At 40.4% G+C, this 26692-nt stretch overlaps 1 protein-coding gene across 3 annotated transcripts; it reads left to right on the top strand.

The window, feature by feature from the left end:
* Positions 1–156: 156 nt before the first annotated feature.
* Positions 157–26629, top strand: gng12a (guanine nucleotide binding protein (G protein), gamma 12a). 3 transcript variants are annotated; one of them, XM_053330098.1, is made up of 3 exons: positions 157–540; positions 24283–24390; positions 24501–26629. In XM_053330098.1, exons 2-3 carry the CDS (start codon positions 24298–24300, stop codon positions 24624–24626), a joined length of 219 nt encoding a protein of 72 aa, XP_053186073.1. In that variant the 5' UTR covers positions 157–540; positions 24283–24297; the 3' UTR covers positions 24627–26629. The 3 variants fall into 3 exon arrangements, with proteins under 3 accessions (XP_053186073.1, XP_053186074.1, XP_053186075.1); XM_053330099.1 differs by having other exon boundaries at positions 157–521; XM_053330100.1 differs by lacking the exon at positions 157–540 and adding an exon at positions 12986–13024.
* The last annotated feature ends 63 nt before the right edge of the window (positions 26630–26692 follow it).

The following is a 26692-nucleotide window of genomic DNA, read 5'->3' on the forward strand; positions in this document are numbered from 1 at the left end:
TGGTTAGATTGGTTAGGTTCAGTACAGGAGGGAGCTGGTTGGGTTAGGGTATACATATTATCAGGCTCAGAGCCAATCAGAGGCAGGAGAGGGCGGGACTTATCTGAATGCGGGTGTGAAAAAAAATAACGTTAGCTTGCCTTTGGCCGAGCGCTCCGCTTGGTCCGCCTCTCCCTTACCGTCAAAACTCGGCTGTTGTCGTCTAGAAGCGTCCAAGTGGAGGAGGAAAAGGAAGGGAAAGGGGGGAGACTGGTCGTACTAGGAAGCAGAAAGAAAAAGTAAACGACAATTAACTAATAACACCGTTCGTCAGCGTAAAGTGAAAGTGGGGCGACTCGGCAGCTGTGAAGTCAACAGTGTGGTACATGGAGAGCTGGTTTTCCACAGTCTGTGCTGTAAACACATTAGTGTAGTTGTGACATTGCGCCGTGAGCCACAGAGCAGAGGGAAAAGGTCTCCTCCCAGTCTGTTGACGGATACAGTTTGGCTCCAGTGAAAGGAGACACGGCTCAGACTTGACTGTACGTTTACCCCGTCCAGGTAAGACTGCCATGTGTCGATACTCTGCCTCATTAACAGCGCTTTGACCTGGAGCAACAGTTGCTTCTTGTACATGAGACATATTTACTCTCATTATTGCTGCCAAATCTCACACTCTTCATCCGTTTATGCAACACTCAATGTGTGTAATTCAAGGTCCACCCATGTTTCATTGCCCGTGTCTGTGTGAGTAACACATCAATATGAGATTTGCTTCATGAGTGTGATATTCAACAGGTGATAGCTGGAGCTGAGGCTTTACTCAGCACAGAGCTGTCTGGGGCCTGATTATTCCCCACAGGCCCCACCTACTGTGTTTGCCACATAATGAATTATTTTGTCAAGTAAATAGGTTGTTCCAGAGCAGAATAACACTTTTACTGATATCTAAAACCAGCCACTTCCTTCACATTAGTCGATTATGCAATGGTAATCGCTTGCAACATTGCCAGTGTGGTCCAACGTGAAGCAACTGGATTATGAAGCCGGTGTGATGGTTGAAGTGGAGGCCCCACACAGGGAAGAGGCTGAGATGTTTACATGGAGCATCCACAGCTCTGTCGATGTCCCCCTGGCCATTAGGGAGGACAGAATACAGACCGGCCATTGATAAGGCCAACTCATTAGTACCCCATTCACCGCCATCGAGGCCTCCTCTCAACACCCATCAACATGAGTGGGAAGCACTGCACACACTGGATGCTGAGGATCTCACACTTCCTACCTTCATGCTGACAGGGGTTTGGGTTTTAGTGTGATTAAGTTTTTATCATGATAAAGTGAATAGCTTTTTTGAGAGGCATCAGCTTAAAAGGAAGTGCCTCAGAAGGAGGTGAAGAGACAAGAACATGAAGAACACATACAAAATTTGTGTCAGTGTCTCTCTCCTGACCTACATATGTCGGTTTCACTGGCAATAGCAGGAACATGTTGTTTTATTAGAAACAGAGATGATGGCCGCCATAAACAGCTGCCCTGTCTGATACTGTCAGGTCTGATAATAAGGCTGTGCCGTGCAATTTCTCAGAACAAACACTATCCTTCTGTAAATGTGTACTTTCACTATTTCTTTATTTCCTTCCCTTTTGACTGTAAAACACTACAAAGTAACATCCACAGGTGGTGGTGCCTTGTTCCTCAGATAAAACATGTTCAAGAATGGGTTTTAATGTACAGGTATTTTTAAAAAAAAAAGTGACCTTTGACATGAAAGTTTTTAAACTCATTACCCTTCTTGACTCTAGCAGCTTTGGTGCCATGGGCTGCATTAGGAGATGTGAGTAGGTTAGCCCGGATTGCTGGCAGGATTTACTATGACGTGGGATGCATGTAAATTGATTAGTAACAGGAAGAGGGAGCTAGGTGGTCGAGATGAGAAACGGCGACTTGCATAATGCAAGGATTAGATAAAAAGGACAGGGTTGGGAACTCCCTGTGCAGCTTGTGATGGAGGGGAGGATCGATGTTAATCTCCTTCCTCTGTCTCTATATGAGTTTAACTTGCGGAACAATGGATGAACTGTTTGGATCACGTGGGAAGTGGCACACGCAGCTGTAACCAATGCTTTAATACCTTATCAGTTCACAGGCTGCTCTGGAGGCAGCAGCGTGCATCTCTTCTGACACAGAATGCTGCCTGACTCGATAGGCAGCTCTGTCTGCAAGTTTTTGACAAACAGCCAGTATTGCAGGAGGAAGACGCAGTGCTGACCGCCGCCTGAGCCTCTCATCTGCCATTATCTGTTTCCTCATAGTGCCTCTGCCCCCCCACCCACCCTCATCCCCCAACCCCCAACCCCCAACCCCCCTCCCTGCAGGTCTTACATTGTAGAGCGTTTGTTGAAGTATGAGTCGGTGTGTGTTTGTGCCTGTGTGTGCTTGCTTCAGTGTCCCTAAAGTGATCTTACTACTTCCTCACTGGTGATTCACATATTTTCTCAATATGTGTACACACACACTTACCAGTCACACACACACACACACACACACACACACACACACACACACACACACACACACACACACACACACACGCGCACAGACACAGACACACGTACACGTTTCTCTTACAGGAATAAAGCACAGTGATATTTCTGTCACCTGTAGGGCTGGGCATGATATAATTACATTTTAGAGTAGAAACAATTAGCTGATTATGGACAACTGCTTTGGTAATTGATTCATTCTTTTGTTTGTAGTTTTTAGAGCAGAATTGCCAAATATAAGCTGTTTTCAGCTTCTCAAACATAAACAATTCAAACAGGTCATCTTGTGCTTCGGAAAAGTTAAAACACACATTTTTTACCACTTCACAATTTCAGAGATAAAACAATGAATTGAGACAATTGTTTATGTTTAATTAATCTATAATGAAAATAATTGTTAGTTCCAGTGACAATACTGTTTTTTTCCCCCTAAAAAACTCTCTTCATTTAACAAAAGAAGCCAAATGTTTCAGATGTTAATTCTGTTATAAACACAAGCTGCTATATGTCACTTTTTTAGCTGCTAACAAAAATGGTATGAAATTAGCAACATTTTTATTCAAGTCAGCCACAGTGTGAACAAAGAATAAATGAACAAGATCAGGAATATGACAATACCATGAGACGATATTGATTTATCAGCCTTCAGGCATCTTGTTGTTAATACAGTCCTTTTTAATGTCTCTCAGTGTATGTAGGCAATCAAAAATGTTGGATTATATAACTTTATTTGTTAGTTTTATAATCTGCTGAGACAATTAATTCTTAAGAAATATCACAGTATAATATATAGCATATAGCATATATTACTATTGTGATATAAAATTACACATACAGTAATAGACAATTTTATTCATTCCAATCATGCAGTTGTCAGTAATCTTTGCTACAAAAACATTTTGGTTGGAACAAAAAAAGCAGTGAGGCTCTGAATTTGTTGACAACATGAAATAATGTCTTAAATATGTGTTAACTTTTTTCTTTCTAACCCTCTTAAAAAACACACCTTTGTTCTTCCCGTCTCATCACAGCTACCCATGATTTTTCAGAGGCATGTAAAGATGTACTGTAGTGTGTGTGTGTGTGTGTGTGTGTGTGCGCACACTCTGCATTGTGTGTGTTGGTAGTCACAAGGCTGAGCCTACAGTGGCTGGTTTGATTGAATTCCACCCTACCCAGGAGCAGATGTACTGAGAGGAGTGGTGGTGACATTGCGGATATACACACCCATCTGTTGGTTTGGCAGCAGATTTACTTGCCTTCATGAAATACCAGGCGTTACTGGATCTCTTTTTATTGGTTCAAAAGACTCAGTGACTCACCAACTCAGTGAAATATGGACTCCAAAGCAGACATTTTACAAGATATTGTTTTATTTTCTATCTTTTCTCTTGTGAGCATTAATTACAAACTAACAACAAAGATAAATGGTAGATGAGTCTTTTCACCGCCTGCGTCAGGAAGTAAGGCGCTGTTAGTGCTTTCCTACTCATCAGATTGACATCAACCTCATATGTAGCCTATGCATTTGCCAAGCCAAGCAGGAAATGTTGTCATAGCAACATGTCAGATAAGTAAGAAAGGTAAGGCAAGAAAGACGTAATTTCACCTCATTATTGTAAATGTGTCGAGGTTTTTTTTACTCTGATTTGTTGACACAGCTCTGTATTTCTGCTTCTCCTCCGCCTTAACTGCCTCATTATATACCTTTTAATTTCTACAAAGACCAGTCATAGGCAAGCTAGAAATGGCAAAAGCAGTTTTTACATTGCAGAGCTTCTGTAGTCATGTTTGTCAGTCTGAGAGGAGGAGACAGCTGACACATACAGAGGCAGAACTGGTGTCTCCTCCCAAACAAGGAGTACTTAAAATCCATGTGGGAGGAGAAACCAAGGAATGCTTTATTACCACAGCTTCCTCCTCACAGCTCCACAGCTCATCTTAAAGGCTCTGTGTCATTCTTTAATCAACGTACTATTATTTATCTTCTACAAATAGATGCAGTTTGGTTAAAAGAAAAAAGGAATTCCTCAAATGATTTGAAGCCAAATCAACAAGCACTGCGGCAACTAACAATTATTTTTATTATTAAAGGACCAGTGTGTAGGATTTTGTGGCATCTGGCTGTGATGTTGCAGATTGCAACTAACTAAATACCCTTCCCCCCACCCTCCCATTTCAAGTGTGTAGGAGAACCTACAGTGGCTGTGAAAAATGTGAAAGTCCCTCTCTAGAGCCAGTGTTAAATTTGTCCTTTCTGGGCTACTGTAGAAACAGGGCGGTGCAACATGGCAGCCACTGTGGAAGAGGACCTGCTCCCTATGTCGATATAAAAAACTAATTTTAAGGTAACGAAAGCAAAACAATTCTTATTTTCAGGTGATTATACACTAATTAAAACATACTTATGAAAATTATATTGCATTTCTGCCAGGTCCGTTCTGCTAGATGCCACTAAGTCTTACACAGTGCACCTTTAAACTGTCAATGTTTCTGACAGCTTACAAGGTTCAGTGTCAGTTTGCTCTTTGTTGTTGTTGTTGTTGTTGTTGTTTTGTCTTAGCACCCCTAAACCCCCAAATAGGGAGGAAACATTGTGTGTGTGTGTGTGTGTGTGTGTGTGTGTGTGTGTGTGTATAGGTTAAAAAAAGAAGTAGCAGATCTTGTTTTAAGTGCTGAAAAGTGAGTGTTTGGCATTGTTGATCAATTGCTCAGTCAGTTGACACATTTTTTTTTTTTTTTTGGCCACAATCATCGACTGTGACTGACTGACACCAGTTTCTTTTTAATCATTCACATACTGAGTGGAAATTTTCCAGCTCAAATGCTGCAAAGTGACCTCAGATTTAGTATTTTTTAATAGAGATGTAAAACAATAAAGTCCATGTTCAGTCTTGATAGAAAATTATATTTAAGCCATTACTCCTGATAGCTGTTTGGTGTGTTGTGACCTGCCAGTGCTTCACAGGCGATGAGGGCCTGTAATGGCACGTTATGAGTGAAAACAGGCTTTTGTAGGAATATTTTGTAACAGTTTTATCTATAGATAAAAGTCATTGTGTTAATTTGAGCATGATACTTTTTATGCATCATTTATTCCTCATTATAGTACATTCATTAATGTGCAACCCCCCCCCTCCCACCCAAAAAAACCCCCAGAAAAAAGGGATTTAGAGTTAACATGTCAATTCAAATAAACTCAACCACGCCATCTTGAGTCAGTGTTTCTTTTTGCACTTTCAGCAGGTGAATTGGTGTTTCATAGACTAGTGTTACTCAATCAGAGGTCAAAGTTACTCTTCGGTCTTTTCATGCACACACACACACACACACACACACACACACACACACACACACACACACACACACACACACACACAGTGAAAAAACAGTTAGAAACCTTTTGGGGAAACAGACAGACACAATATTTTCCCTCAGACAGTTCTTTTTGTTCAGGTTGTTCAGTGGGCCTCAGTTGGTTGTCAGTACACGTCTGTTTCATTCTCCACTCTGATTGGACAGGCAGAAGGAAGCAGATAAGATAGGTGTGTTATGAGTGTAAACTATAGCAAGGTTGAAGCTTCTCACAGACACTGATCTGAGGTTAGATTTGTAACTCTCCCTCAAATCATAAAGGTCACTAAATTAGCTGCTCATCAGTAATAAAGTCAGTGTTGCCCGTAAGTTACAGTGAAACTAAACACAGATGAGGGAAGATTGGATGAATGATTTGTTAATAGAGGTGTTGTATTGTAGGCTCATGACAGTGAATGATCGTGGTTCTTATTAACAACACAAAATATAATGTTTATGTGTCTTTTACATAACAGGAAGCTATAGTCACTGTTTTTAACGTTAACTTGAAAACCACAACTTTCATGTGGAGGCCAGACACTGACCAAAGGTACAGGCAGATAAGTGAAAAATACATCAGTGAATAATACTGTTCCTCAAATAATAAGAATGTGAAAGAGTGAGAAAAGAAAAGAAGTATAAAGCTTTTTACATTTCATTTAGTGTCCAAGCAGTTGTTAAAAATATAAAAGTTTGAGTAGAAAGACTTCCTTTGTGCTTTGCCACCGCTAATAAAATATGTCTATTTAATTCTTCAGGTTATCTCAACAACGATTAAATCAACTCACAGTTCAGTGTATTTTTAAGTTTTATTGTAAGTAGTGCTGGAATGGTACAATTTTGATGATCAATTAATGATTTAAGTAATTTATCAGGCAAAAATACTAAAATATGCATTCCTTTTTGTTTAATCTTTGTAAATTGAATGTTTGTTTTTGGACTTTTGGTCAGACAAAACAATGTATTTAAGTGCATCAGCTTAAACCACCTGAAACTTTTATGGCCACAAAATAACTGACACATTATTTGGTAGTAAAAATAATGGTTCCGGCCTAATATCCACTTCAACTCAAACTTTTCTAGTATATATTAAAGTATATATCTAGTATATATTAAATTTATGTTGCAAAAAAAGGCAAATTGGGCCTTTACCGTTGCCTTTATACTTTATGTAGAACTTATGTGTGTGTGTGTGTGTTGTACAAACAGGAGAATAATGTAAATAATGAGACAAGAAAGGATTAAAGGTTATTTACAGCTCTATTTTTAGGCTCAGTGTCATCTTCAACCTGCCACGTGAAGGGACGTACCTCTGTTGTCCACCAGCTGCTCAACTTGACTTGTTTTATTGAATCAAAACCAAGTATTGGTCCCAACCTCTGAAGAACAAAAACACCAGTATAAAAGTGATCAGCAGGAGGATACGTGTCTCTGCTCCTCAGTGGTAATGTCACAGGAGTGGATGATGTTTGGCAGTGTCTTAACACCCAGCAGCCATCTGTATGAACAAATGAATCGTGTGTCTCTCTCAGAACATTAGGCCTTAAAGCGCATTTTGTAGGCTCTTCGTTGAGAGCCGTGTGTGTTTTTAAAAAAAATACGTTGTATCATTTGAAGTCGGCTCCTCGAGTGGCGATGAGTGAAAGGAAGGAAATGTAAAGATATATTGTGTCAATGATAAAGTTAGCTGGAAAGGACAGTGCATGTGGTACCTCATTTGTACCACATGGTGGTGCCGTCTGGCTGCTCTCTGACTCTGTCTGTAGTTGCTGGCTGGAAAGATGATGTTCAGTGAAAAGTAAAAAAGACTGTTGCCTGTGTGCTTTGAGGTAGCTCTTTAGCATCAGAGTTTGAAGTGTTTGTATTGATGTTAAGTTGGAAGCCAACTTTCCTGCATGTCCCATTGCCCCCTCCCCCACCCCCCCCACTCATGACAGTTAAACCAATTACCTGTCTCTGTCCCCCTTTCTCTTGTTAACACACACTATCTCTCTCTCACTCTCACACACATACACCATCTGTCACTCTGGCACGACCAGGTGGTCCCAACACACTGTTAGCTTTTATTAAACTTGCCCATTACACTATTCTCTATTCTCTATTCTCATGAGAGCGACAGAATAAGTGGGAGTGTTTTATGTGTATGTCGCACCTGTGACGTGAGTCAGTTTTCAGTCATTTGTACAGCAGGACAGCTCAGATAGTGTGTGTACACCTCCGTAGATCATGTTGCCACCTGGATTATTTACTGGACTCTATAGTAACCAACACAAGCGGAGTGTCGTTAACACACACACTCACACACTCACACACACACACACACACACACACACACACACACACACACACACACACACACACACACACACACACACACACACACACACACACACACACACTCAGGGCTGACAATGAGGTCACTCTGTAGATCACCTGCTCTGTTTATTGGTTTATTTATCTCAGAGGGTTCCCTTACATGGTTACAGTACTCATAGTGATGCTGATAGTAATAACTAATAGCATTTTTATTTAAATTTAGTATATTTTTCAGTGCAAAAATAAAACCAAAATCAATTACAGCATAGAATATGCTCAGAATATAAGCAAAGTCAAGAATAAAAAAAAGAAGGTAATGATTAAAGTGAAGTCATGTAAATTAAAAAAAAGTCAGTAAAACATCATTAACACTTTTACAGACCAAATCCTCTATATTTTGGATTTTAAAAATGAAAATAGTATAATTTCCCTCCCAAATGATTTAATTTGTATTGATAATGTGTACCTCATATACTTCTCTCAATGTATGCATTTCTGAATAATTGAAACCTCACTGTCATGACATTCTTTAAAAAGTATTGCACACTTGGTTTACAAGTATTTCAGGGTTTGTGCCTAGTACAGTTTACTTTGCAGGAGTGCTGCATGGAGCCATTTTTCTGTCTGGTTGGACTGGGCAAAGTACTTTAAAATACTCCCACTCACAGGAAGACACACCTTTGTATAAGGCCACGACTCTCCTTACTTATGTTATTTCCTCTGACATGCATAGCATTTCATCAGATGGCAGCCCAAATATGGGTACATCCTGTCAGCTAGGGAGAGAGTCCAGCCAGCGTAAATCAGCTTCCTGTCAGACAGGTAAGAAAGAAAGGGATATTACTTCCTGTGTGGTGATGTTGCAGCAGTGTGTGCTTTGAAACTAACTGGAGGAAAGTTTAAGATGCAACAGAGGCATGCAGTCCAGCTTAAAAGAGGCTCCAGTGATGTGTATGTGTGTGTGCATGTCTGTGTGTGTGTGTGTGTGTGTGTGTGTGTGTTGGAGGAACAGTGTCACTTTGATGGATTCTTTCATTTCTTTAGAGCCCTTTATGAGTCTATGGGGAAATTAGCTGGCAACTCAAACAAAGGCCAGTGTGTGTGCTTGAAGTCGGGACCCTCCAAAAGAGCTTGACACCTGTAGGAGAGGCAGACGCATCTACAAGTGTGTGTCCCTTTTTGTCACTCTAAAGTCTTTTGGGGGCCCCCAAAGTTTTTGTCTGGTGTCACACTATGTTTTTGTGTTCAGAACAAGCACAAACAGGTGTCGGAGAGATGCACAGTCGCAGCCTGTCTCTTCTGTCCACAGACTCAGCGTCTCCTCTATGTTCGGAATCAGGTGCCTCATTCACACTCTTGTCAAATTCATGCACGTTTAAAGAGCTCCAGGGCTTTGTCTGACTATGATTTATAGTCATTTTACTCTTGTGTGGTGCACGGTGGAACAAGGCCTCACATTTTGTCCTTAAATGATTTTTGTACAGTGGCTCCTTGTGCAATTACCTCCTGAACCTGAACTGAAACAAACAGGCAATGTTCTCTCTCTACGGGCTGCTTATTTGAAAACTAGACAGTTATCTGATTGTGTGCAATTTTTTTTTTTCTCGACCAGGAGCACTCAGCGTCATAATCTACATTGCAGACATTTCATACTGGCTCCATTTGGACAAAATGAGTACACCTCTGTACTCACACAGCCCTGTATATGTTGAAGATGTCTTACTTAAAAAAAACACAGTCTGAGATTTTCTACTTTCTACTTTGAGACATGAGCTTGTGAGAGAAAAAGAACTAACCAGCTTTAATGTTTTTAAATCAATTTTTCCTCATCATAAATCAACTTTTTTATGGATAATAAACTTCTTAAGTGCAGATTTGAGTGTTCATGATCCTTTTTAGAAAAAAAACCCTAGCTTATATGATTGAGACAGACCTATGGTTGACCTTCTTGTGCAGAGAAATGGATCGAGCATGAAGAGAAAGGAAGTAAAGGAAGACGGAGGGAGGATGAGGATAATTTTTGAAGTGATTCGGGGTGGGCTGCGGAGGAAATGGCCTCAGTATGACCCACAGTGTGAGCCTCTTCCTCCACCCGACATGACTTTGAAACTGTGAGATGAACAGAGTCGCAGTGGTTGGAGGGAGGTGCAGCCATTCATGTGGCTCCTGATTAATAGCATCTCAGACCCCTTTGTGGGGGTGGGGGTGGGGGGTGGGGGGGGTCGTAAGTAAATCTGGCTGTATTTCAAAGGGTGTCCGACTCACTCTTGATATATTTTAACTCTCATTTCTTGCATTCTTGGATGTCTTGTAACCATCTCTTCATTTATCTGTTTTGCTTTCATTCAGTCAGTTTCAGAAACCCCCCAGAAGAATGTTGATCTAATGGGGAATTCAGTTCACGCTTCCCTTTCCCTCTTTGCAAGAAAATGTAATTAACTTTAAAAATGTTTGTAAAACAAAACCAAAAGTACTTTTGACTTTGCATGACTGGGATTTCTGAGACCTGCAGATACACTGAAAGCCTCAAGTGTGAAGTGATGAGGACTTTACTCTGATTTTATGTGGTCATAAAATTCCTTCATGCACATGTCTGAACTGGAGACATATTGTTCAAGTGACAGAAAATGAGTCAGAAATTTTATGATGGATTCAAATAATAATTTTAAGCAAAATGCAGAATGTTACCTTGTTCCATTTTTTAAAAATGTGAAGACTTTACTGTCTTTGGGTCTTGAACAGGATGTCACCTGGGGTTTATGATATTGTAATGGACATTTGTCATAATATTCAGAGGTGTTTTAAGTCTAATGTATTGATAAATCAATAAAATAATCTACTGATGATGTGCTAATTAAAATAATCATTAGTTGTTGCTCTACACTTGTCACACTGCAGAGTTACTGAATCCTTATCAGGAAAATTACACATATGAATATAATAGCACCAACAGTATTAATCAAGTTTCCTCCAATCCATACAGCTCCACTTGCGCTTTTGTATAATCTCTACACCTGTTTCTTCAAACAGACTAAAATAAACTCTTCAGACTTATTTCTGTGGCACAGTTTTGCTTTCAGTCTTGTTCTTTCTGGTCTTGGCCTTGTGGCAGACCCCCGCAGTGCTGACTGAGACCTTCAACTCTGCCATAAAGTGATCATAAAATCAGCTACCTGGCCTTTGAAACAGTAGATGCTCACAGATTTTTTGCAGGATTGTAGTCTGATAGTGCTAATCAGTTGGGAACTGGTAATCCTTCAGTAGATATTAACACTTATCGTGCATTCTTGTTTGCAGCTGTGTCAATGCACCAATAAAGTCATTTGTCAGAGTGACTGTTGCATTTGTCCATCTGTAACTCGTGAGATTAGACATCTGCACTGCTCCCATACACATTCTCCACTTCTTCCTGTTTTGAATGTGTTGGTTCCTTCTTCTCAAGCAACTCGTCTTGAGTGGTCACGTGTGGTAATCTGTCCGCTACCCACATGCCTGTCATTCCTGTCCTTGTTTGTTCAGAAATGTCCCGTCTCACTTGGAGATAATGTGGATCATTGGGTCCTTAACTGCACACAGTCAGTGCTAAAGATAAAGACCCCATGAAACCATGTGCCTCACCATGCATTACTCTTAAAAGTTGTACTGCTCAGTGTTTTGTAGCTGTGTTTTTTCATGATAAAAGCAACAAAGGCTCACATTTGAAAGGCTGAGCAGCGCGACCAACCAGTTACAGAGTGTCTTGGAGTGTGCCCTGTTGTTTGAAATAGACCAATGCAGCATCTTATAGCTTTTTTAATGACTGTCAAACTATTATATGGGCCCCTCCAGTCCCCCAATTTAAGGTGTTTAGGGTTTCAGCTCTGTATTGTTACCCCTGTATATGTGCAGCCCTCTGTTCTGTCCCCGTATCAAAGTACAGAGATGACAGAGGAAACTGCTCAGACCCAGTGAGGAAAATGATCTCGACACTGTCCCAGTCGGCCTGTTGAACTCTGACCTGTCAGAACAAAGGTCAGCAGTTTGTAGACAAATAAATTTCACCCCGAGCGAGACACACCAGAGTAAGCATAGCTTCTCAAATATCCATTCATTTAATGAGGCAGGGGTAAAAAAACTGATCAATGTCTCGTGCAACAGAAATGTGGATGCAGGTGCTTGCATGTTCTTTTGCTTCCAAATTTCTGTTTTAATTATGCTTTATTTGCAGTTCATGGGTAGTAATAATAACATTGTAATAGAATACAAAAAATCTAAACTATATAATGAGGAAGCTAATGACTTAAGATAACATGCAATGTGGAAGCAAAGAAAAAAAAAAGAGTACATATTCTTCAGACATGCTTTTATAAGGCTGTCACGAATACTTGTTAAGCCAATGAAACATGAATCAGCATTTTCATCGTTGAGTAATGTTCAGATTTGGGTTCAGCCCAATGTGACATGTTGACATCAACCTGGATATTCAGATTAGCATCGTATGTTTGTAAATTCTGCACACTTTGCTCGGGACATTTCCAGTGGACGTCTCAAACAGGAGAAGCTGTTCAGTGAACTCGTTGTGGGATTTTGTCACAATATGAAAGTTTTTCTTATGATATAGAAAGCTAATATGCTTTCTCTCTCTCTCTCTCTCTCTCTCTCTCTCTCTCTCTCTCTCTCTCTCTCTCTCTCTCTCTCTCTCTCTCTCTCTCTCTCTCTCTCTCTCTCTCTCTCTCTCTCTCTCTCTCTCTCTCTCTCTCTCTCTCTCTCTCTCTTTCCACCCCTCCTGACAGAGGAAATCACGCCGCCTGCATTTTTCCACCACTAATCCCTTTGTCCTCTTTTACAAGGTTGGTGGCTGCTATTGATTTCAGAGCCGAGTTTTATTGTTCTTTGCATATAGTTGTTTGCCTTTACTTGATCGTTGCAATGCAAGCTTGATTATTAACACTGAACATATTCAATATATTAAGATTGTTGAAACTTTGCAATAACCCTTTATTTGCTTGTTATTATTACAAGCAACAAACAATAATATGTGTATAATTTAATATCCTAAAAGGAACGTGAAAATATCTTGTTAGTAACCTGAGCCCTGCAGCCAGTGGTACACACACACACACACGCACACACACACACACACACACACACACACACACACTCTTTTTCTCCCATGCACCCACACTTCACCCCCATATATATCACCCTGTGAATAATCCTGTTTCCTCTTTACTTGAAAAACAAACTCTATTATGACCTTTACGTTGTTTTCTAATGAGCTGAGTGACGTCCAAGCCATTATCAATTATTCCATCCTTGCACCCTTTCAACTTCAGCTCCAGCAGGGAGGAGGAGGGGCACACAGGATGACCAACATGCAACATTGTGGACCTTTGACCTGCTCAGCTCCATCTCTGTAGCAGTAGTAATGTACATGTAGTGAGGGCAGCTCGAGGGTGGAGGCTGGAAAGACTGAACACGTTTGTTTATTGTTCCATATAGGCAGGGCAGTGTTGGGATCCATTGTGTAGTATCTCTCTGCATTCGTCATGAATAGTAGCTTTCAGAGGCAAGCGGGACTGAGGCAAAAGGCAAAGGACTCACAATAGCTTTAAGTTTTATGGCGTTCCTGTTGCCAGCAGCAGATTTTTGGCATGAGACCAAATGCAACATACACACAGCTGCACGGCTTACTCTCACACACACACACACACACACACACAACCCCACACACCCACACACAAACTCTTATCTCTCTCACAGTCTCAGTGGCAAGCACACATCTTTTTCTACAGCTCTCTCTTTGCCCCACCATTCATTCCTTCCCTGCATCCATTTCCAGCAAACTCCACTCGGTTTGCACTAAGCTTTCTTTTGTGCCGTTTTTTCGACAACAATGCTGTTTGTTTTCTGAGGGCAGGGCAGAGAGACGCTGCCCGGCAGCCTCTTTGCCTCTCTGCCTCTCTGCCTGGGTCGCCTGTGTCTCCTGCATGTCACCCTCTGTGCGTCTGCAGTGACGTCTGAAGGGCATTATCAGCCATAGGCCTCTGTTTGTTTTGGGCTGCTCTGGGCTTGATAATGGCCCATTACTGGGGAACCAGAGGCTCCTAGACACCTCGGTGGAAACTACAGAGACCTTGGTAATCTGGATGATACCCAGCTGGCACTCAGTTTGGTTATAGTAAGCCACTGCCTGAGAAGTTTGAAGCTGAAAACAGCTCCACAGTAGCCAGCAACAACCCAGGCCTGCTGGCTATTTTTAGTACATACTCTAGCTTCTAATGATATCACTGAGGCGCTGGCTGCCCTCTGTGTGTCCCTTTGTGTTTCCAGACGCCTGACATCCTGCGTGTAAAGCCAGGAGATGTGTCTGAATACTTGTTGAGCATCAACAAAAGTGTCTTACAGGATTGGCTCATTATCTCCGGCCCCTCCTGTGGAAGGAATGCGAAGAGTTCGGTTGGGAGTTGCATCAATGAAAAGGAGAAACATGTTATTGTCGACCTTAGCTCTCACTTTCAGTCTGTCTTTGTAAATCTTGGAGTTTTTCTTTGTTCTTGACTCCTCTGTCTTATTATCTCTTACATCTTAGAAGTGTGACGTTGCCCCTTGTGATGCAGAAAAATCATGATAGGCTAGCCAATCATATGAAATAGATCATTTAGCTATATCTATCTATCTAATCAGTGAAAAATGTGCGTAATAATTTCCAATGGCCAAAGTAGGTAACAGCTGGAAACATCAATCATTAAGTATAAAAAATGTCAATAAATGATTCGGTGAATCTTTTCTTTCTTCCACCTTGCAACAATCGTTGATTCAAGCCATGGTAGAGTTATTGTAAATAAAGCTGGAGGTGTTCAGTGCTGAGTTCTGATGCCCCAAAGCTGGTCCATTTCTACACCTGCTGCAGGTGTCCATTAGACCTTCACTCGCCTACACTACACTTACACTATATTACCCCTAACACTTAAACCACACTGCACCCTCTTTTTGGATTACACAACTGATGATTTGCGATCTCAACAATAGCCCAACAGCATGGCTGACCCGGCTAGCTCAAAACATCCTGCTCAGCAGTTCAGGAATCATATTTTACCACTAACTCCCTGATGCATTAGGAGAGATAGAGTCAAGGACAGAATATTGTTTTTAAAGAATTGCAATAAATCTCTGCTGCAGCACTTCTTTGCAGCTCTAAATTAGACATTAGTCAAATAAATGAGTGTGTGTATTGTGCTGTAATTAAAGGTTGCCCAGACAGTGATTGAGTCTCGTTTCAGCTTGTGAATTCTCGCCTCTGCTAAATCCTTACATAGCAGAGTGCTGCTTGTCCCCTGTGTTATCACTGCTATCTGTCATTATGTCAGGCAGCAGAGTCCCTGACACACATGCTGCTGTACGTTCACATAATCCTGTTCTAAATATCACCATGTTTAAGGACATTTTGCTTGCTATCTCATGGATGTGCTTACCTTATCAAATCTGAGATGCAGCATCTCATTTTTGTTGCAACATGTTTTTCAACATTTTGAGTTCATAATAGACTACGTTGACTTCCTGTAATTCTCACATCAGGGCTTGTCAGCCATCTAGTCTGTGCTTCTGCTGAAACAAGGAATCATTCAGGGTTTATTTAGACAGGAATGAGCCTTGAGTAATTGCACATGAATTTAGGATTTAGAAATCCTGCTGAAATGAGTCCAGTCTAGTCTTCTGTCTAGACACTGTGCTCCTGTGCTACAGTATGCTGGATTGTTTTTGTATCCAGTAAAACCACAGAACTTACAGGATTGTGCAGTTTGCCAGAGACTGAGAACTCACTGTATTAGAGGTTTTAAGTTTAACAGCAAGTTCTTCATGCTGATGCAGAAAGAGAAACACAGTCGTGTTATTTGTAGTGCAATATGTTTAACCTGAACAACTTTCCATTAACCTTTGCACAGCCATGTAGCTCTTCCAGGAAATTTCTGCTTACACAGGAAGAATGGACAACCCTTCAGCCAATCACAATCATGGCATTTTCACGTACCAGCATAGACCAGCACTGAATTTCCTAGTATTTCCTTTTGTACTGAGTGTGCAGCCAGCGGCCTGGGCGGGGACCTGTGAGCTTTACTTATCTCAGTGGCCATACCTGCTGCTCTGGGGTGGTGCTGCAGCTCTGCCTCTCATCATAGTTCCCCCTAAATAACAGCACGATCTAGTTTTCTGCTTCCCTCAGCTGTCTTTTCTTAACTTTGTGTGCAGCTAATAGATCAGGCATTCTTTCACGCAAGACTTTTCCTACACCTGCTGTAAACGGCATGTTGTTAGTGCAAACAACACTGGAGAGATGGGTAGCTCCTTTTACTTCAAATGGTGTAAATGTCCAACAATGGCTCAATGATCAAAACTATTTCTGAAACAGTGTAGTTGTGCTGCAGCAGAATAAGTATACAACTTTTCTGTTTCTTGCAAGGCGTCAGAACACCTGCTGATATCAGTTTTATGATGATTTATGGTCCCTCGCAATTGATTCTCACATTCCTGACTACGCACGTTGGAAGTCAAATGTTTTTATAGTTACTCTGAAAGGTACGACGAGATGCATTATAATACAGAGATAACAAGACATATTTTGATCATGGCGGCAGTGACACTACATGAGCATGGTTAACCAGGGTAATCAGGCCAGCATACATCCATGAAAATGCTACGACTAAATAGCCTTATTTCCTGCCAAAATGTGCAGGGTGGAACTCTCAATCTAGATTGTTGTTCTGCAGATTACATGAATTATTGAACTTTTTTGACTGTGATTATTTAACTCTCAAAGCAAACTAAACTGAGGAAAGTCAGGTGATGAACCAAAGATCTGTACTGGACAGTTCAGGATGTTATTTGGGTAATTTGAGCAGTTTTTGGTGCAGATGACACATGAAACTCCTCTCACCATCTCCTGGCAGTCTAAACAGTCTCTGTTTTCCTAGGTAAGCAAAACCGTGATAGTATTTCTCGTGTCAGCTACATGTTAGAAACTGCCAAAGAACCCAGCCACTAACAGCAACTTCGTTATTTTCTGCTGGTGGGAAAGCAGTGACGTCACTTTGGTGGTTCTCACAGTATGAACAAGAGCTTGCCCACACTGTCTCCTCCCTGCCTCACCCATTTCTCTTTCACACACACTAAGAAAGTCAGCAGATTCTCTCCCTCTGGCTCATAAACACAATCCCACTTTACTCAGCAGCAGGACTGATGACTGAGTATTACTTGATAAGCACGGTAACCGAGTGAGAACAAGCCAGTGTTTATAGTAAAACGAAGAGGGCTGCACAGTAGCGCTCATCTGATCTCATCGCCAACAAACTACGGCGCAGGGTCATGTCGAAGGTGTAGCTGGAGACGGTTTTCAATTCAGCTGGAAAAGTGCTGACTGGCAGCAGAGAATATGAGCAGGCTACTTTTAGCTTTGCCTGCAGACTGGGAACCTCCTGCCTGCAGAGAGAGAGTTTACAGGGGGGAGGGGTTGTACATGAGAGTGTGTGTGTGTGGGTACACAAGGGAGAACAACCAATATACTGGTTTGTGGCTGAGGCCCAGGTCTTTGAACTCTCCTTTGTTCAAAGCTGCAGACATCTGTCTAGACACCAAATATCGCCTTTCCATGAAGCTGTTCTTCACTTGTCAGCTGGTATATAAAGTCCGACGCCAGGGCAGGCAGTCGATGTTTTAATAGGATCACCACAAGTGTTAAAAAAGCCAGTTAAATGTAAACTTTAAATCGTGTTTTAGAAGATAAGAAAGTTATGCTTTGTGCATATTTGTTTATATCTGCAGCATGTGCTTGAAGACTAGTCTCAATTCAATATAAAACACTTCATTAGCACTGATATATCTTCTGCATCTATTTGTGCTTGCACAGTTAAAGGAACAATTCACAGCAATATGAAAATTCCGTCATTATCCTCTCATCTATCCGCTGCCTTTTCATGATTAATGTTAGTGAGGCCGGTTGTTACATGCAGAAAATACTCGACTAGAGCTGCAACAATTAATTGATTAATCGATTAACAGAAAATTAGTCAGTATTCTGATGATCAAATAATCATCAATCATCATCATTTGATGCTTTTCTTGGTCGTACATGATCGTAAAATGATGTAAAAAATCTTTTGGATTTTGGACTATTGATTAGACAAAACAAGACATTTGAAGACACCAGCATAAAGTCTACAAAATCTGAAGCTATTCTGACATTTTATAGACAAAACGATTGCGTATTTCCTCAAATACTTAGCCTGGGTATACCCTTGCTCTCATTCGAGCGAGATTCTACTTCGCTCTGAAAGTTAGCATGGCCACCAAAACAACATTTTTGCCTGAGATAGGTAACCAATCACAGAATGGGAAGGTGGGCTCAAGGCGATGACGACCTCTACGGTCCCTGGGACTCTGTGTACATCCAGCATGGCGGCCACGGAGGTGCAACAACAGTTTGAAGCAGCAGTAGATTGTTCGCGCTGCTCCCTACATGCTCAAAATACGTCATTGTCTATTGTTGACATGATTGACTGTAACTTTGTCCAGTAGCGTACAGAAGCATTTGATTGATATTCATTGATCCCGCCTCAAATACAAGGAAATGAACGGCTCCTTGCCAGACCCTACCTCAATCTCACATGAGATTGAGACGCAGTCTGGTGTTAGCCAGGCTATCAAATACTGGCAGGGACCTCTATTTACCTCTGCTTCACAGGGTTCGAGTGAAGTTTATTGGAAGCAGTCTTATATTTCATTTGCTCATGTTTTAGTACAAATCCTCTTTGTTTTCAAATCTGCTTCCGTTCACTCTGTAAAATGTTTTGTTACTGTATTACCAGTAATCCCATTACTCCGATGTGTAGAACAATACTTCTCGTGTTCCACATGGAACATTTTGGCAGTGCACCACTTAGCTGTATCATGTTTGTAGCATGTAAATTGATGTGTATGCTCACCAGCTGTAGACTTCTTTGATAATGAAAATAAATGTTAGTTGCAGCCAAGTATTCTAATACAATGTCTATTTTACTTTATTGACTTACTATGTTTTCTTTTAGACTTCAAAAGGGTGCATTGAAAATGACTAACCTACTTGTCATCAAGTTGTGTCAGTCATGTCTAGAATGCAGCCAGTGATGCTTTAAGCCCTGAGGCAGTTTATGTCCAGCGATGTTACTTTAGTACAAAAGCTGCCCCCAGTGTGAAAAGCTTCTGATAATTCACTGAAGGGACCACACATACTGTACTGTACACTGACTCTTCTTTTAGACTTTTAATGGATATCATTTGTGTTCGTCAGCAGCACAATTTAAGAGTTTGCTTTGGGTGTGATCTGCAGCTTAGTAGCAGTGTAACACACACGCACACACACAGTTTTTCATCTCTGAGTGTTGGTGTTAATGGCACTGAGTCATAATGGTTAATGAAGTGCATATGTGCGGGTGGGTTTTTGCGTGTAAGGTATAGCACAGCAGCAGGGCTGTAGCGCTCTGTGCAGTAGGTGGTCCTGGCTGCTGTGTGTGTGTGTGTATTGTGATAGGGTGGGCTCTAATGAGGTGGTCTATTTCTGATCCTTGGAGGTAACTTTTTTTTTTTTTTTGCAAGGCTTGTGCATGAACATGGTGGTGCTTATGCCACACACACACACACACACACACACACACACACACACACACACACACACTGGTGGCCTCCCATAGAGTTTCAGTCAGACCGGTGCTGCTGGTAGTAGCTGGCATCACATCACAGGGTCTTCACAGTTTGACTGGAGTGACTCAGTCGGGATGGGTTGCCTGCGAAAATCACTTCTGAGTGCTGGTGGGATTTAAGACCTACGCTTTCACATGCTTGGTTTGGCGCCAGAGAGAAGAAGACTATTAATTCTGCCCTTTTTCCATCTCAAATTACAGCTGTGGAGGTTTCTGTGATGCCTTGCAACAGTTTGCTGTGCTCAGTTGCTTCTTTGGGATGTTAGAGTTTCAGGTTAAGCTACAAATGAGCTGTCTTTTGTTTTCTGTGTCTTGCTCAAGAGTACTTCACACAAATAAATTTGAACCCAGTTTCTCCAGTCATTAATTCCACGCAGCTGTTTACAGCCAGTAGGGTGCAACATGTCTGCCCTGGTTTTATTTGCATGATTGTTGTAGGATTAAGAATCCTGTTTCCTTTTTCCCTGGCAAGCAAAACATTTCTGGTGAAAATTAGTCAGCTGGAATAGCAGAGTTCAATTCAAGTCACGGATTATTAGCTCCTAAGTTTCTGCAGGTGTGGGCTTTAAGAGGAAGGACTTCTCTAAGTATAACTGTCATCACAGCCCTGTTGTGTCTTTTTCTCATGTGAAGGGTGTTTGTATTTCTCCTGTTACCTTTTTGTTTTTGTACTTATTTCCACAAAGTTAACAACTACAATAAAGTAGTTGTTAAATATAAAGATCAGAAAAAAGTGAAATGACTTCTTCAAACATGAAACAATAAACAATAGTAACCTACAATGAAAACAAAAACAAAAATATCACAAATACACAACAAGAAGAAGAAAATAAAAACAATCAAAATGAAAATGCAAAAACCACAATGACATCTACATGAGATTAATCACATTTTGTTTTAGTATGTTTTCCTAAAAAAGTAAAGAAAATCTACTATTGGTCTTGTCTCATGTTGATGTGGGGCATATTCCAAGCATAAGAAGCTCTATAAAGAACAGTCCTCATCTAGATGTTTGTGGTGTGCTCACTTCGTGTGTATTATACCCATGACAAAAACCACTACTAGTTTTTTTCACAAGAGAAGTGCGGTGTATTATTCCAAATAACATTTTGCATGAATAACAGAGGAGAGATTGTATTTAGTATCCTTAGTTAGCTATGATAATCATTCATGCATCTCATATACATTAGCATTCCAAAAAACAATAAATGGTAAATGTGGCTGCTGTTTCTGAAGCACCTGACTAAATAACTGGGCAGTACTCCAGCTGTCACAGACAATTGACCCAACAACATCAATCACAACAGAAGATTAAACATATGCAGAACATATCCCTGAACAATGTGATCAATGATCTAATTGAACACACATTCATTTAGTGTTAGTATAAAGAGATTCAGTGCACTGGTGTTAGCAACAGCATTCTTATTACCAAATACAATCCATTTAGGTTTGGCAATGTTTAGTACTAATATGTTCATTCTTATTTATTTGGTAATGCTGTGAAACTCAACATGTAGATTCCCTCTCAGCTTTACTGAAGGTGACACACAGAATAAAGACCAAATCAACTCCTTTGTGGGGCACCACAAGTTCGGTCGATCTATCTATCTACATATATGTATACTTTTTTTTAGTTAGAAATACTGCCACTAAAAATGCTCGCTGTTCTTTGTCACAAAGGTAACTAGTCATCCAAGGATAAAGGACTAACATTTGAGCCTTGCAATGAGAAAACTGTGGTCAATGACATCAAAAGCTTCCTGTTTCCCTAGTTTACCATATATGGTAAGTCAATGCTAATACAGTGCTTGTAGAGTTCCCTTGTCTATAAGGATGCTATGTAGTAATACATTTCTACTAAAACAATTTAACATTGATCAGCAGCTTCTGTTTATGTTTGCATATTGCACAATTTACAAACTATGCAGTCAAGTTACTTGATAGCGCCGGGAGGTCCAGGTTTTTATCTGGCAGCAATAAATAACTGATCAGAAAAGCATCTGAAGCAAGAGGAGTACAATGCAAATGGTGACTAAGCTGTGCACTAGTTGGAAGATTGCCACTAAAGATTTATTAAAGTGATTATAAGGCAAATTCCCTTGTTTGATTCCCGTCAAGGACATTTATTACGTAACCATCTCTCGCTCCCCTGTTACTTGTCTACCTCTTCTATGGTCACTATCTAATAAAGGAACAAAGGCTGTGGAAGGGACGGCCATTTTTGGGCATGCACAAAACAAGCTGATGTCATCATAAGATTGAAGCCTGTGCTTTTGACCAATAGGAGTATTTTACATTTGTTACCTCACGATTTGGAACACTGATGATGTTTAACACATCTGACATCATAACAGTATAACGGTAACAGAACATTTCAAAAAACTTTATGTCCCTTTTTTAAAGGTTGTAAAAAGTAAAACACCTTTTAGATTGCTGTTGCAGAATAATAAAGTGATTTCAATAACTTCACTGAAAGTTGACAGAGAAGCATCTAGATGGGACTCAGCCTGCATAAGATCCTTCTAAAGACCTCCTTCAAACTATAGAGATGAATACCCTCACTCATCATGTATATGGATGAAAGGTTGGTTTTTTTTTGAAGTCTTCACCTGTGGTGCCTCGCCTTCATGACTAAGCTAAGAATGTGTCCTCTGGATGATTGTTCACATTGCATTGTATGGTTTACCCTTTCATGTCTCACTCATGTTATCAATAACATTTAAACTCTTTGAGTCAGTTCTGACTTTGTTTTCTTTGGAATGATTCCTTATCTGTAGACGGATTTAAAACTCTTTAATCAGTCACTCCAAAGCAAAAGTCAGAAAATTTAGATTTTCCTCCCCTTCCCTTCTCATTTCCGCCTTTTGCCTTTATTCCTCCTTCACTTTGTTCATGAAACAAAAGAGCCAGCCTCAGCATCAGAAGCTACTATGGATAATGTACATCCTGGAGGCCAAAAGGTCTAACAAAACAAACACAGTCCAACATGTTGTGTTTTGCTAAAAAAAAAGTGGGCTTTAAGTCTGTTTGTGGCTGCTGTAAATTCATTCATGCATTACATGTAGTCACCTTACTTCCCATACTATGGTGATTTACAGCTAGTGACTGAAGCTGGATTACAAAAGAATTATAATTTGCATGTACAAGTGCAAAACTACATGTGTGAAACTATTTGGAGTATCTGAAGAAACATGCTGACTATACAGATGGAAGAATATGTATATTTAAAAGCTACAGCATGAAACAGACAGCCTTCATTTGTTTTTCATTTTCTTTTTTTTTATAGACATAAGCCCCAAGTTTCCTTTGTGAATTTCAAAAGAAGTTCTGAGAAACCATACTTTGAGACTTCCTGTTCCCTCTTGAGAAACATTTTGGTGAAAGAGAGGTTTGTCACAAGAACATGTTTTTTATGTTTTCTGCAGAATATGTTAAATGTGTTTTTGCCTGAAAACAGACAAATGGCCATAAAAGGAAGTAAGACCACAGAGGAAAGACACTGCAGCCAGAGCTCCCACACGGACTGTAGGATGTGTCCGGGCTTGTTCCCATGTAGTCTGTAAATGATTAACAGGAAGTAGAATCATAACTCCAACAGACATTGGCCCCACGGACACATAGATATGTCAACACTGAAATCTTTGCATTGTTGTAGCTTTTGCATTTCTATAAAGATATCCTGCAGTGTCAGATTTGAATGTTGTTGTCTTAGTTGAGCACATATCAGATTGTACACACACACACACACACACACACACACACACACACACACACACAAAATGTGAACAATGTGGCATTACAGTATTTTGTTTGGTGTGGTACTTCATTGCCTTGATGCTTGCAAGAGAGACTCTGTGCTGAATCTTTTTACACTGAAGAACAAAAAAACACACTAAAACAAACCATAGTCAAAATGCACAGCAACTTCTCACCACGTTTGCATTTTCTAAAAGCGTTACAAAACTTATTTTGTATATTGGAGTAAAGCCAAATTAGATGAAATGTTTATGATGCCACTTCTGGGAACAACCCTGCGGGGGAAGAGGAAGTACGGAAAAGGAGTTGTTGACCCATATTAAACCAACAGTGTTGTGTTGCTTCTGTGCGACCAGCTGTGTGATTTTACAACACTCAACTTCCGTATACAGTCAAATCATTGACAAACGAACGTAATCTTAATGCAACTCTCTCTCTGCTGACCCATGTTCGTTTATTATGTGGTTACTTTCCCTTCCTCGGTGTTGTAAGATCACAATTGACTTGAAAAAAATTCAAAGGGGTCATCATTTTGGAGAGTTAAAGATTTGACCTTGATGAACCTCATGCATTTTCTCTTCAGTGTGACTCAAGCTTCTTTCTGTTCTTTATTACAGTGTTGATTGCCCAGCATGTCTTCGAAGGCTCACAGTTCCAATAACATCGCCCATGCTCGGCGGACGGTGCAGCAGCTGAGGATAGAAGCAAGCATTGAGAGGATAAAGGTAAGGTATAACGTATTTCTCCAGATGTGAACTATTTTATTGGCTGAATACATGAGAGCTAAATTTTTGCTAAACCTCCCTGTGATTTTGCCATCCTTCGGTTCTTTTAGGTTTCCAAGGCTTCTGCGGACCTTATGAACTACTGCAGCGAACACGCCAGGAACGATCCTCTCCTTATGGGCATTCCAGCTTCAGACAATCCCTTCAAGGACAAAAAACCCTGCAATATATTGTAGTGGATGCCACTTAGCCTTTTATGTGTTTATTTTTGCTTATTAATGCCGCTGTATTCTTTTTGTTGGGAGGAGTGAGGGGTGGACTGTGATCGTATCATTACCATGTGTTCACCTGTTCTGTTAACAATTCACCAATTAATCTGCGACTTTTCCACAAAAACAGCTTTTTGTAAAGAGCAAAGTAAGTGTTGTGTGTGTGTGGCTGCCTGTATTCACTGCAACTGTTCTCCTCGGCAGTGCCACCTTTCAGTATGAGTTCTGACCACTAACAAGACTTTGGCTGCATGACTTATGATGGCATCAGGTACATTATGTTGCTTAAATAATCAACTACACATATTGTTTTCTGAGTACTTTAACAGCGCTGGCACTCCTCAGTGATGGATTTGATCCTTCATCTAAACACAGTTTTATCTCCATTGGACAGTGACTGTTATTATCTCTCTGTTTTGCCTCAAGTGGATTCATACAGCCAAAGTTTCCCTTTCACCCCTTTTCAGCAGATCAGTTTAAAGATGGATATTACCTGCTCTTGGGACTGTAACCTCTAGTGTTAAAGTATTCTGCAAGCCACCACAGCCGCAGCAACTCCTACAGGTCCACGACAATCCACATCCCATTTAATCCATCCACGATACAGTGTTGTCTTAAGCTGATTTAATGACTTGTCATGTTGAAATAAGATTCAACAGATCATGTTTGCTTAAATTTAAGCCAACGGGATAAAGTGATCCCAATGCTGTGACGTTTTTGGAAATGTGTCATCTGTACATGTAAGATACAGACTAAATGAAGCTAAAATGCTTTAGCAGTCATACTGGGCACTACCTGCACTCTTGAAGTCAACAGTTTAATATTAAAGCAGTGCAGAAAGTATATTTTTGTTACTGTAGGTGTCAGCTGACATTGGGTGCAGGGCAACTCTGTGTAACAAAGATACTTACTTACTTACTTAACAGCCAAACCAATGATGCAGCATTTCAAAACATCTCAATATGCGTCTGAATGGGACCATTTGAATCATTCCTTCTGAAAACTTTCCTGTGGTACGTTATTTATAGGACGCTGTCGTCACTGAAGCACGTCAGCCAGCTAAGAGGAGCAAGTGTTACGTAACACTGTGAGCCACGCCCACTTGCTCATCACAACAACTGTCTTAGTCAAGCGAACACGCACATCGTTGTCTTAAAAGTGTTTTTGGTGTGTCGTAGGTACAGGTACAACTGTTAGTGTGCATTGATGATGAAACCAATCTCCCAAGATTGCGCTCCAGTTTTTCTCACTTTAACATTTTTGTCGGTGGAGGTTTTAAATCTTCAGTCTAACATGTCCTGCATGTTGTGATTTGCTGGGGGAACTTATCTTCTATGGTAAATTTAACAAAAAACAGAATAGATAGTATAAATTAAAATTTCTTACACTCTAAAGCCTTACTTATGTTTGCCTTGTATTATGAAGAACACTCTTAGGGAGGACTTTCTGTAGAACAACAACAAACAAAAAAAGACGTTTCTATCAAATGTTTTTATCTGCAGGATGAAAGTGATTTGTAACAATATTGTGCCATTGTTTTGTCTACACGTGTCTCTTGTAAAACATGTTAAATCGTGTTTGACTTGCCTGGTGCTCCGCTTTTCAGCAGTTTTGGTATTGTTGCCTTCTCCAAAGGGTACTTTCAGGTCTTCAAATCAGCAAGATCTAGTGTTATTATTCAATTGTATTTTTTATGATTGTCTCTTAACTGTCAGTTCTTCTTACTTGCAATAAATCACTCCTGTATGCCTTTTAAGGAAAAGCTGAGATTACCACTGCCATGTCATAATTTCTGTCCATTCAGCAACTCCGTAACGGCCTTATTGTACCACTGATAGATTAATTTAACTGTCAAAAACTGCATTTTGATAAATGTCTTTATTAATATACCAACCTTTGTATGAAGACTTAACTAAGATTAATTAAGTGAAGCATTCCTACAGTACAATACTGTACTAATATCTCAATAAAGATGTGTCGTGCTGCACAGTGAGAAGATTTGATCTTGTCTTGATACTTTTTTCTCATATCTA

Source organism: Scomber japonicus, chromosome 12 (assembly GCF_027409825.1).
Source record: "Scomber japonicus isolate fScoJap1 chromosome 12, fScoJap1.pri, whole genome shotgun sequence".
Lineage (NCBI taxonomy): Eukaryota > Metazoa > Chordata > Actinopteri > Scombriformes > Scombridae > Scomber > Scomber japonicus.

What these genes read in the sequence shown, in the direction of transcription:
- gng12a (XM_053330098.1), top strand. Translation starts at nt 24,298, where the DNA reads ATGTCTTCGAAGGCTCACAGTTCCAATAACATCGCCCATGCTCGGCGG. An exon ending in CAAGCATTGAGAGGATAAAG is followed by an intron (nt 24,391 to 24,500) that starts GTAAGGTATAAC and finishes CGGTTCTTTTAG; the next exon opens with GTTTCCAAGGCTTCTGCGGA.